Source organism: Spinacia oleracea, chromosome 6 (assembly GCF_020520425.1).
Source record: "Spinacia oleracea cultivar Varoflay chromosome 6, BTI_SOV_V1, whole genome shotgun sequence".
NCBI classification, from domain to species: domain Eukaryota; kingdom Viridiplantae; phylum Streptophyta; class Magnoliopsida; order Caryophyllales; family Amaranthaceae; genus Spinacia; species Spinacia oleracea.
The window spans coordinates 99,244,112-99,256,620 of NC_079492.1; the positions used below are offsets into that span (position 1 = coordinate 99,244,112).

At 38.1% G+C, this 12,509-nt stretch overlaps 1 protein-coding gene across 1 annotated transcript; it reads right to left on the bottom strand.

Moving 5' to 3' along the window:
* Nucleotides 1–7,194: 7,194 nt before the first annotated feature.
* On the bottom strand, nt 7,195–9,929 carry LOC130463107 (uncharacterized). The gene is made up of 5 exons (XM_056832149.1): nt 9,775–9,929; nt 9,579–9,683; nt 7,643–7,712; nt 7,433–7,531; nt 7,195–7,331 (listed from the first exon to the last, which is right to left on the bottom strand). The coding sequence occupies exons 1-5, from the start codon at nt 9,897–9,899 to the stop codon at nt 7,233–7,235; spliced, it is 498 nt and encodes a 165-aa protein (XP_056688127.1). The 5' UTR covers nt 9,900–9,929; the 3' UTR covers nt 7,195–7,232.
* Between the last annotated feature and the right edge of the window lie 2,580 nt (nt 9,930–12,509).

A 12,509-nucleotide genomic window follows, 5' to 3' on the forward strand; every position in this document is an offset into this window, starting at 1 on the left:
TGGCCCGTAACGAATCCCACAAACGCTGCACAACGCGTAAAGTACGTTATTAGGCAAGCACGCAAAATTAAGTCGCATATACAAAAAAATATACGCGAACAGAATACGAGTACCAGTTAGGGACGCATTTTCAGCCCCCCTGGCTGGGCGCCAACTATTCTCACGCCCACGTCTGGGCGCTGAAGTTGATGCCCGGCCTTTTGGTCAGGCACAACCGCCTCGGTGCCCGCGCATAAAAAAAATACGTAGCAGTAAAAGAAAATTCGTGAAAATTGCTGCGAGGGCGTATGAATAGGCACTCGATTCTAAAAACGACTTATCAAAATAAATAACTCTTTGTGTCGTCAGTAGGCCTCCTATGACGACAATGTTCGGCACCAAAACCGAGCATGCTAATTAAATGACCTTGAATGTCACATGGGCAAAATATTCAAAAAATAATGTTCAAATAGAGTCTTCAAGGATAAATAATGTTCGAATAAAAAAATAAATCTGAGTCTAGACTAGGCTATGCCAAAGTACAATCTAAATCTTATGTCGTAGTTGTATTATCCATAGAATCGGTCCTAATGCTTGGTGTCGTTCTGCAAGTTAAAAGGTTAAACCATATTGAGTCTCCCTTCCTAACATTTAAATCAATAAGCACCCATATGTAATTGTCATCCCTTGCTAAGAATCTACTTTTACACCACCATTAGCTTAATGACCATATAACTTGTTTGGATACATCCTGTTGATATACCCTTGAGCCGTCCCCATGCTACTTATTGGCCTTGGTTGATGTAAACTCATGACACTAGCTTGAGGCTGCAAATTGTGAGTCATAGCAGATATAATCCTCATGCTTGACCAATACCTATACAAATTATCCTATCTCATTCAACCCATCTTTCAAACCGTCTTGAGTCACGAATAAAAAAAAAGACAAATGAAAAGTACAAAAAAATAATAAATAATAAAAAAGAAAACTTTGCAAAGCGCGCTTAAAAGTTCGTCTAAAAAGAAAAAGAAGCATTTAGCGCACCAAAAAAGATCCGCCCATAAAACATTTTCAGCGCCCACATCTGGGCGCCGAAAACTTTGACGCCCCAGCCTGGGCGTTGAAACTCTCTGCCTGCCAAATTTTGTTCAGAAGTGCTCGTCATTTTATCCGCACATACACGAAAAAAAATAACGAACACTTGGAGGGGTACAACACGTATTCAGATATACGTACCAAAAAAATACATGTACTCAAAAAATATATAAAACAAATTTACGGCTTACGGCAAAGCAGCAGATTAAAATAAATTTCACCCTATTTCAAACATTACGATACCACTTGAACGTACTTGTTTAAAATCGGCATTCTAAGAAACCATTTTCTAGGCTAGAACTACACGCGACCTGATTCTAACAAAGATACGTAGGTGTAGACACCTACTTTTGTCCCCATTCCCGAAAGGGAAAGGTTCGATGATGAAAACATAAATCTCCACTTGACAACGCATCTCCTATAAAATAACGAATCTCAATTCCCCTTTTCATTTCACCCGAAACCTGCTATTTATGGAAACCTGCTAAAAATAGTAACTACCGTAAAGGGTAGCTTCTAAAAGTGGCAAGTCATAAAAGATAGAAACCTGTCAGAATTAGGTGTTGCACTCCAACATAAATCCTAAATGAGATAGAAAACTGCGAGAATCCTATTCCTAATATGATTCGGAAATAAGAGTTACGTATTAATTAAAATCCTAACGAGCCTAGAGTTCGTAACGGGCCCAGACGCATTCTGTCATGAAATTGATACGCACTAAAAGACTCGATTAAGTCTCAAACACTACGGATTTCAGGAATCCGAATCTGACTAAGAAAACAGCCCAGACCCTATTTTCAACGCCTAGCTCTGGGCGCCGAAATCTTTGGCGCCCAGGCCTGGGCGCTGAAAATACCTGGGTACATGTTTTTTCCTAATGCTTTGTGGATAAGAACTCTGCAATTCTATCTTTCCACGAACTCTTCCCTATAAATACAGCCCCAAATTCGACGTGAAAAGAACACACAACACACAATTTATATTCTGAGTATTGACTCCAACCCTTAGCCTAAGCCTCACGCTGCGAAATTGTTCACGCGTTCTGTCGCAATCGATCCATAAATCGAACAGAACGTATCCTGTCCCATAATTTGATATTCGTTAAATAAAAGGAGAAATAACAAAGTTAAAGTGGTTAGTTTTCTGAGAACCGTGACGCACCTCTCAAGGGTGCGTCGTAATGTGTCCCTTTTCGATGATTTAACTGCTTTCCTCGCCCTTTTTATGAACTGTTAAACTAACTAAATTTGTTTGTTCTATCACGCCTAACAAATATAATATTTTTGGGAAATTGGATTATCATGCTAGGTCCCTTAATACTATTTAAATCAGATAATCACGATCGATCTAGTATTATATGTTGCATATTGCTAAAATAAACTCAGATTAATTAGTTTAATAGTTAACGCATGTCCCTTCAATTATTTATGCTGAGCTAGTAAGGATATCCTGCCTCTGGAGTTATCGACGAGCGAAGTACTCCTCTCGGTAGTTACAGTCCCCCGAACCCTCAATCTCTACCTTGCGGGTGTATGTTGATAGATCCCCACACCCGGGATCACAAGGGAACCTACGGCCATCGTGGTCAAACATAATTGCACTCCCTTTATGTCACGTTAACCGTGTTTTCTCAGTTTTTCTCATTGTTGTTAAAAACTGAATGGCGACTCCTATATTACTAGTCAATTGGGTATAAACTCACAGGAAATCCAATTACACTTGATTGAATAAAAAAGAATCGTCACACCCACGAGGGACGAGGTCACGCATTAGCCTCGTGCTTTTTCGACCCCCTCACAGTGGCGACTCCACTGGGGATAGTGAAGGAAATACTCGTGCTTGTAGGTAATCAAAATAGCCGAAGGGTGAAACGATCCTACCCCGCGTTTATTTCCCCATCAAGTTGGGACGACCTGAAAATCAGCATATTAATGTGAACGGGCAGAACCGCATAACGAATCTCGGCTCCCTCGAGAGTTGGGACTAAGGATACCTTTTTTCGCCAATAGGGGGGTGCATACGCCGCGCATGTTGCCCACTCGGTACTTGTGCAGGTAGTACACCTATCCCGAACCCAATCACTCGCTCATTAGGTCCCTCTCGCCTGCATGCCCCCTTGGCTTGCACTTGCGGGTTGGCCTCTTGGGCGAAATTCGTCTGTTGAAGACACTACCTCGACCGGGGCATGTGTTGGATCTACGATAGAAGCGGTACCAAGCCAGGCGCAAATAACTACCCATAGAAGCCTATCATAAACTACATGACATGTTATTATTGCCTTATGATGGAATGTTAGTTATGTGTAGCGAAATATATCATTATGTGTGACAAACTATCCTAGAAAAACCAACGACCTTAAAAATTGCCCAAACATTCATAAACCAATTTGCCAAAGAGTTATACCGAAATACGTGTTCCGCAAGCCCGAACGATCGCCACAAAAATAAGCGACGCTCGGGATGGCCTGTAACGAATCCCACAAACGCTGCACAACGCGTAAAGGACGTTATAAGGCAAGCACGCAAAATTAAAGTCGCAAAAACAAAAGTATACGCAAACAGAAAACGAGAACCAGCCAGGGACGCATTTTCAACGCCCCTGGCTGGGCGCCAAAATTTCTCACGCCCACTGCTGGGCGCTGAAGTTGTTGCCTGGCCTTCTGGTCAGGCACAGCAGCCTCGGTGCCCACGCATGAAGAAAATACGTAGCAAAAAAAAACTTTTCGTGAAAAAAAATTGCTACGAGGTGTACGAAAAAGCACTCGATTTCAAAAACGACTTATATAAAAAAATATAACTCTTGGTGTCGTTGTTAGGCCTCCTACGACGACAATGCTCGGTATCAAAACCGAACATGCTAATAAATATGAATGTCACATGGGCAAAGTTTTCAAAAAATAGTGTTCAAATGGAGTCTTCAAGGAAAAATAATGTTCGAATAAAATAAATAAATCTGAGTCTAGACTAGGCTATGCCAAAGTACAATCCAAATCCTAAGTCTTAGTTGTCTTATCCATAGAATCGGTCCTAATGCTTGGTGTCGTTCTGCAAATAAAAAAGTTAAACCATATTGAGTCTCCCTTCCTAACATTTAAATCAGTAAACACCCATACTAATTGTCATCCCTTGCTAAGGATTCACGGCCTCTCCACACTCTCTCTCACCAATAAAAAGAATATATTATAGTACTTGCAAAATGGAAACAGTCACATTCTGGAAATCATTCCCCCATAGTCGCACAACCCCCAAAGTGAACCTAAGGTGTCAATACCATTAGCACAAAATTAATGGCCTCAAGGCTTATGATCACATTGGGTCACGACTATCATAGTCCTCTTGAGCTACTCGCTCCTTGAAGTACCCCTAAGTACGGACTAAAAAGATTTTCCATGAATACAACATGACAAACCATGAAAATACCCAAATAGACATGCCATAAGGCTACCATTGGGGTAAAGCAATACACACTAAGAGAGAAGCCGCACTAATGATTCTAGCCTTGCAAAAATAAAAAAATCGATCTCCCCAATTAACTACCTTGCCAACATTAAGAAAAATGGCGCATGACAAATGAACACCCAAGGGTTAAAATCTAAAGTGTCAACCAACGAAATTTATGGTCCAATTAGCCTAAGTCTGAGAGTTTCTTGGTCAAGTATTATAGGCTTACGCCACGTCATTATTTTGAGTCTAGGCCACCTCCTTGTATTCATACACGGGTTATAATCAGAAAGATTAATGAAAGTTCGAGTCTAAATCACAACTTCCAATTAAATCCCAGAAACTGGATTCTGAAAAGAAACAAAAAATTACTTTCGATGTAATTCTTTCGTTAAAATTCAATAAGGTAAAAACAACATTTTGAATCTACGCTATTTGCACATTTTAAGAAACGACTAAATACGCTTGCAAAGTAAGACAATTTAAAGGTCCACCCTAGGCCTACTAAAATTAAAGGTCCACTATAGGCCTACCAAACGAGGCTCACTCAGTCTCGCCTCGTGACTCAAAGACCACAACCATCTACCTTTTAGCCCAAATTGATTGAAGGATTTATGTTGGGGAGAAATCCCAAGCAAAAAGAAAAAAATAGAAAGAGAAAAGGGAGAGCGAAAAGAGCGAGCCATGAAATACTTAGCCCGTACCTCCCAAAGTGCGAAATTTACCCAAGTAAACGAAGGAAAGAATTGAGTCAACCAATCCAAATCATAAAATTCTACGATGTCTACCCTTTCCAATCCTTATGCTCTTAGACGCCTTCGCTCTGGGGTCCCTGTTCAGCTCATTTAACCCATCCATGTTCTCATTGCCATGACCCAAGAAACCATTACCTCGACTCTTGTTCTTGAACTCGTTGTCAACCGCAAACCACGCACGGCCATTGACACGTGCGTCATACCCATTATTTCCAAAACCTGCTCTTATACCACCATTAGCATAATGACCATATAACTTGTGATACATCCTGTTGATATACCCTTGAGCCGTCCCCATGCTACTCATTGGCCTTGGTTGATGTAAGCTCGTGACACTAGCACGAAGCTGCAAATTGTGAGCCCTAGCAGATATAATCCTCGTGCTTGACCAACACCTATACAAATTCTCCTATCTCATTCAATCCATCTTTCAAGCCGTCTTGAGTCACAAACAAAAAAAAAGGAAACAAATGAAAAGTGCAAAAAAAATAATAAAATGTGAATAATAAAAAAAAACTTTGCAAAAGCGCCTCTAAAGTTAGTCTAAAAAACAAAAATAAAGAAGCATTTAGCGCACCAAAAAAATATCCGCCCAGAAACTATTTTCAGCGCCCAGAGCTGGGCGCCGAAATCTTTAACGCCCAAGCCTGGGCGCCGAATCTCTCTGCTTGCTGAAAATTTGTCCAGAAGTGCTCGTCATTTTATCCACACATGCACGGAAAAATAACGAACACTTGGAGGGGTACAACACGTATTCAGGTATACGTACCAAAAAAAAGACGCATGAAAAGAAAATACATGTACTAAAAAATATAAAACGAATTTTTTGGCTTACGGCAAGGCAGCAGATTTAAATAATAATAAACTTCACTTATTCTACCGTTTCAAATAATATGTTTCCACCTCAGAACATACTTGTTTAAAATCGGCATTCTATGAAACCATTTTCTAGGCTAAGAACTACGCAAGACCTGATTCCAAATTAAGTCTATTTAAGGCGGATACGTAGGCAATCCATGATTCGGTCCAACCAATTTGCAAGAATATTAAAGCCTATAGAAAAACAAGAATAAGAAATAGAGTCCCTTATTGAAATTTAATTACTTGCAATCCAAGTCGAAAGAAAAATTTAAGTCAAAGAAAGAATCCAAGTCGTCAAAATGCCAAAATGAGCACACATCGAAAAATAATAAAGGGCACGTACTCTTGCCAGAAGGAGCACTCACTAGTGGAAAAAGGGTCATTTGCATCGCACTTTTAAGCATATTTGCGTCGCACATCGTGCGTGGCAAAAGCTCTCGACGCAAATGACTAAAAGTCATTTGCGTCGCACATTTGTGCGACGCAAATAACCTTATTTGCGTCGCACATTTAGCAAATGTGCGACGCAAATAACTTTTCAACATGATGCCTGAAAAGTCATTTGCAACGCACATTAGCTAAATGTGCGACGCAAATAAGTTTCATTTGCGTCGCACATTTAGCTAATGTGCGTTGCAAATGACTTTTCAGGCACCATGTTGAAAAGTTATTTGCAACGCACATTAGATAAATGTGCGACGCAAATGACTTTTAGGCGCAAAAAAAAAAGTCATTTGCCACGCACAATAGCTTAATGTGCGACGCAAATGACAATTTTAGCGCCAAAAAATTAAGTCATTTGCCTCGCACATTGAGCTAACGTGCGTTGCAAATGACTTATTTTTTTTAAAAAAAATATTCGTTTTTTAATATTTTAGTTGGAAATTCCGACATGATCGTCTTTGAAATTAGACGGTTCATTCCCAATACCGGGAATACATTTATAATTAATACCTGTCACAAAAGTTTACAACGTAATTAACGTTCCCAATAAAAGGCAATTAAATTCGTCATAGATCGATCAACCAACATGTTACAACAAACTTAAAATTATTACAACAAAGGTACGTAGCTAGCTAGAGATCAAGTTCATATTACAAATTAAGCTAAAAATTCGACATTGTTCATGAAGTAATCTGCCCAAAAATCTTTCACCTCATTAATCTCCTCCGCTGAATAAGGCAATGTTCTTGAAAAATCCTAAAAAAGTGTAAATAATTCAATTTATCAACGATTGATCAATATAATAGTTTTGTGTACTTCAATTTATTATATAAAGTACGTAGTTTATGAGAACATACCTTAGTAAGATCTTGACTATTACCATGATTCATTATTATGTCGTACATAAAACGCATGACGTAGTAGCCACAATCTAGTGATCCCGGTTGTTGAGCACACTAAATGCATTAAAATAAATAACACAAGTAAAATTTCTATCACATTGTATGTTATAATTTTGAAAAACTTATTTCTTAGGTAAATAATAAACTAATTATATATATATATACCTGTGCTGGAATCCATGTTAATTTAGTTCCCTTAGATTGTCCACCTAGTCTCTTGTAACTCCGAAAAGCACTACACATTCGATAAAATATGCAATTATATATACTTTGTTTACACATGTAAATGCAAAGAATATTTTACATGTAAGTGCAATTATATACTTTGTTTACACATGTAAATGCAATTATATACGTAGTAGTCACATTTAAGGCTAATTGGGTCGTACGTTCTAGGTCATTTTTAGGCAAAAATGATGTTTTCGAACCCAACTTTGAACCAAAGAACCTAAGGAATGTTTTCAAACTTATTACACGTCTCATATGCATAGTTATAACTTTGTAAGGCCCTTTACAATCTATTATTTCACATTTAAGGCTATTTGGGTCGTCCTAGGTCATTTTTAGGCAAAAATGATGTTTTCGAACCCAACTTTGAACCAAAGAACCTAAAGAATGTTTTCAAACTTATTACACGTCTCATATGCATAGTTATAACTTTGTAAGGCCCTTTACAATCTATTATTTCACATTTAAGGCTATTTGGGTCGTCCTAGGTCATTTTTAGGCAAAAATGATGTTTTCGAACCCAACTTTGAACCAAAGAACCTAAGGAATGTTTTCAAACTTATTACACGTCTCATATGCATAGTTATAACTTTGTAAGGCCCTTTACAATCTATTATTTCACATTTAAGGCTATTTGGGTCGTCCTATGTCATTTTTAGGCAAAAATGATGTTTTCGAACCCAACTTTGAACCAAAGAACCTAAGGAATGTTTTCAAACTTATTACACGTCTCATATGAATAGTTATAACTTTGTAAGGCCCTTTACAATCTATTATTTCACATTTAAGGCTATTTGGGTCGTCCTAGGTCATTTTTAGGCAAAAATGATGTTTTCGAACCCAACTTTGAACCAAAGAACCTAAGGAATGTTTTCAAACTTATTACACGTCTCATATGCATAGTTATAACTTTGTAAGGCCCTTTACAATCTATTATTTCACATTTAAGGCTATTTGGGTCGTCCTAGGTCATTTTTAGGCAAAAATGATGTTTTCGAACCCAACTTTGAACCAAAGAACCTAAGGAATGTTTTAAAACTTATTACACGTCTCATATGCATAGTTATAACTTTGTAAGGCCCTTTACAATCTATTATTTCACATTTAAGGCTATTTGGGTCGTCCTAGGTCATTTTTAGGCAAAAATGATGTTTTCGAACCCAACTTTGAACCAAAGAACCTAAGGAATGTTTTCAAACTTATTACACGTCTCATATGCATAGTTATAACTTTGTAAGGCCCTTTACAATCTATTATTTCACATTTAAGGCTATTTGGGTCGTCCTAGGTCATTTTTAGGCAAAAATGATGTTTTCGAACCCAACTTTGAACCAAAGAACCTAAGGAATGTTTTCAAACTTATTACACGTCTCATATGAATAGTTATAACTTTGTAAGGCCCTTTACAATCTATTATTTCACATTTGAGGCTATTTGGGTCGTCCTAGGTCATTTTTAGGCAAAAATGATGTTTTCGAACCCAACTTTGAACCAAAGAACCTAAGGAATGTTTTCAAACTTATTACACGTCTCATATGAATAGTTATAACTTTGTAAGGCCCTTTACAATCTATTATTTCACATTTAAGGCTATTTGGGTCGTCCTAGGTCATTTTTAGGCAAAAATGATGTTTTCGAACCCAACTTTGAACCAATGAACCTAAGGAATGTTTTCAAACTTATTACACGTCTCATATGCATAGTTATAACTTTCTAAGTCCGTTTACAATCTATTATTTCACATTTAAGGCTAATTGGGTCGTCCTAGGTCATTTTTAGGCAAAAATGATGTTTTCGAACCCAACTTTGAACTAAAGAACCTAAGGCAAAAATTTAGGCAAAAATGGCATTTTCATATGCATACTTTACTTACTTGTTTAGTGGCTCCTTAATCATCAAATTTCTCTTCTTCTGTTGAGAATCAAATATGTAGACCTCACGTTTAGACAAGCAAAGAACTAAAAGCATCCAGTGACTCCTACATACAAACAATAAACGTATGTAGTTAGAAAAAAAAAGTTAAATTTATAACAATCAATTAAAAACGAAGTTCAAAGTAATTTTCATACTTTTCGTAGTATGGACATAAGATGAATGTCTTAGAACTAAGTGCACTCATGGACCTCGTCATGTACAATAGAATTCGATCTGCATCGGACTTTAACATGGTGGCCGAGATCATCTCCGGGCACATGAATCCAATACTATTGGGGTGACAATCATCGTGAAAACACAACTCACTCAAAGCCCTATAATATAGAGTGTAAGAACGTTAAGACAATCATAAAAATCAAATTTAGGGGCAAAATATGAATTTAGGTAACTCACGTAGCACAAACTTGTATTATTGATATATTGAGCCATGCTCCCGAGAGAAGTTGATCGGTGTCTTCAACGGTGACACTAATTTCAAAGTCCTTTTCCATATTGAATGTCCTTTTAGTGCAATGTACCTTAACATGCTCCCCTTCTTTTAATCCCAACATCATAGTTTTTATCACATTGCACTTACCACTCAAATTTTGCACTTTATAATTTTCAAGGAAATAGGTTTTTGATTTAGTGTTGGACGCTTTTGTTCCACTTCCCCCAACCACTATCTCTTTCCCTTTGTTCCCTTTCCCTTTAGGCTCTTTACTTGTAGGCTTGTTTACCTGAGGTATGATTTTCAAATAACGATATACATATTAGTGAGCATACATGGTATAATAGTTCTACTTCAAATTATCATGCATATGTTAGTTACCTCCTCATTCGTAAGCGACACCAAATGCTTTGGCCACTGAGTGAAGGTACCATGAGCTTGAGCAAGTTTCTTAATATATTGAGAAGGCACGGGGACGGGAGCTTCTTTGTACGCGGGCTCAAAATCATCAACGCTCACTTTCACGTTATCGGACGTGACGTCGTTGTGGTGATCAAGGAGCAACTCTGGACATATGGTACCATAGGCAACAAAGACTTTCTCCGAGCCTATGTTCAGGTATAGATGGCACGGGACAGGTTCCTTATTATTTATTTTGAACAATAACGCAAATACAATGTAACATGTTAGAAAAGTTCAATAGAATTAACTAGAAACAAAGTACTTGAAAAACACAAATTATCATACCGTAATGTCGGCAAATGGATCTAAACCCCCGGAACGACAACTACTATGAACATTTGCGTCTATCCTCATATGGCTTGGTATTTGGACACCAAGTTCTTTAGCAAATGTGATAAATTTCTCCATGACCATGGCATCCATCTTGGAGTTCATCTCTTGTATTGTCTCATCTTTGACCCTTTTGGTCACTCTTGCTTCCATTTCCTCCATCTCCGCATCTCCATACCGTCGAAAGCTACGCCGCTCTCCGGTCCCCCACACATCTTTGATGCCTACTCCACCACCAAATGTTAGTGGTCTCCCTTCTTTAGTCTTACCAAGTGCACGAGATAAGACATCATCTCGTGCACTTTTGGGAACAAATTCCCCTTCATCTTGTTTCCTTTTCCATTCATCCTACATGAAATCAAATGGTTTTGAGAAAAGTTCAACACTTGGTTTCATATTTAAGAACATATATGAAATTAGAGGAATCACAACATTACGCAAAATTGTTAAATGAACTTACAATATTTTCTTTGACCTTTTGTGTGCCCTCATCCGGCAAGTAAGGATTTCCTTTCTCATCTGGTACCGATCTTGCAAGAAGCCATAAACATGTCCTACTCGGCAAACTTGAAGAAATTGTAGACGCAGAGGAACCTTCAGATGACGAAGAAACTGAGGGAATGTACCCTTTTCTCTGCCATTCACTTGTCATTTCAGCATATGATTTCTGTCCTATATGATGAGGATATATGTTGAAAGATTGACTTTGTCTTGCTTTCTCACTTATTTCCTAATTTTAGGGGGGTAAAAGAAATTATTACAACAAAATAAAACTTAGATTATAACAAGACTTTAAATAAGAATAATTTTTATACCTCAGCTTCTTCGGAGGTACGTATCTTCACAAATTCCTTCCATATATCCTTAGTTATATAACTATACAAATCATATGACATCTTTTCATCTTTTGGCCTTTTCCTTGTACCCCGGATCCAACCAGTCGCCAATCTTGATTTGAATTCCCTCCAACGCTTATCACAACTCTTTAAGACAAGTTCTTTCTTAGTTTCATCTGTGATATGAAATTCTCTCTAAATGAAAGAAAAAGAAAAGGAACAAGAAAGTCTTTTAGCACATGAAAAAGACACGTAGATATGTACAACTGAATTTCCAAAATAAAACCGGTTACCTTGACGTCTTCCCACAAAGTGTCTTTTATTCCTTGTGAAACATCTTCCCAGGTTCTGATCAATATTGAAACCTTTGCGCGACTTATCTCGCCAATGTGATTCTTGTAATCCGTTGCCCATTTCCCTGTGGGTCGGTCCAAGTGATCCCATTCAATTTTTCTTGGAACCCCGGGCATGGATTTTATTCCTTTTGTAGGGCCTCTTGGCTTCTTTTTTTGCTTTTGGGGCACTTGATTTGGTGATTTGTTAGAAGGACCTGAATTTGCGTGTTGATCTTCATCCATGCCTGACGCTACTGCATTGGAAAATCATCAAAATTACATACCTTCAAAAGCAGGATTTTAAAATAAAAATAAAGAACTGACCAGTTCTGTGCACTGATCTGCACAGCTCAGATCAGAACTGTGCAGATCAGTGCACAGAACTGATCAGAGCTGACCAGTTCTGTGCACTGATCTGCACAGCTCAGATCAGAACTGTGCAGATCAGTGCACAGAACTGGTCAGAACTGATCAGT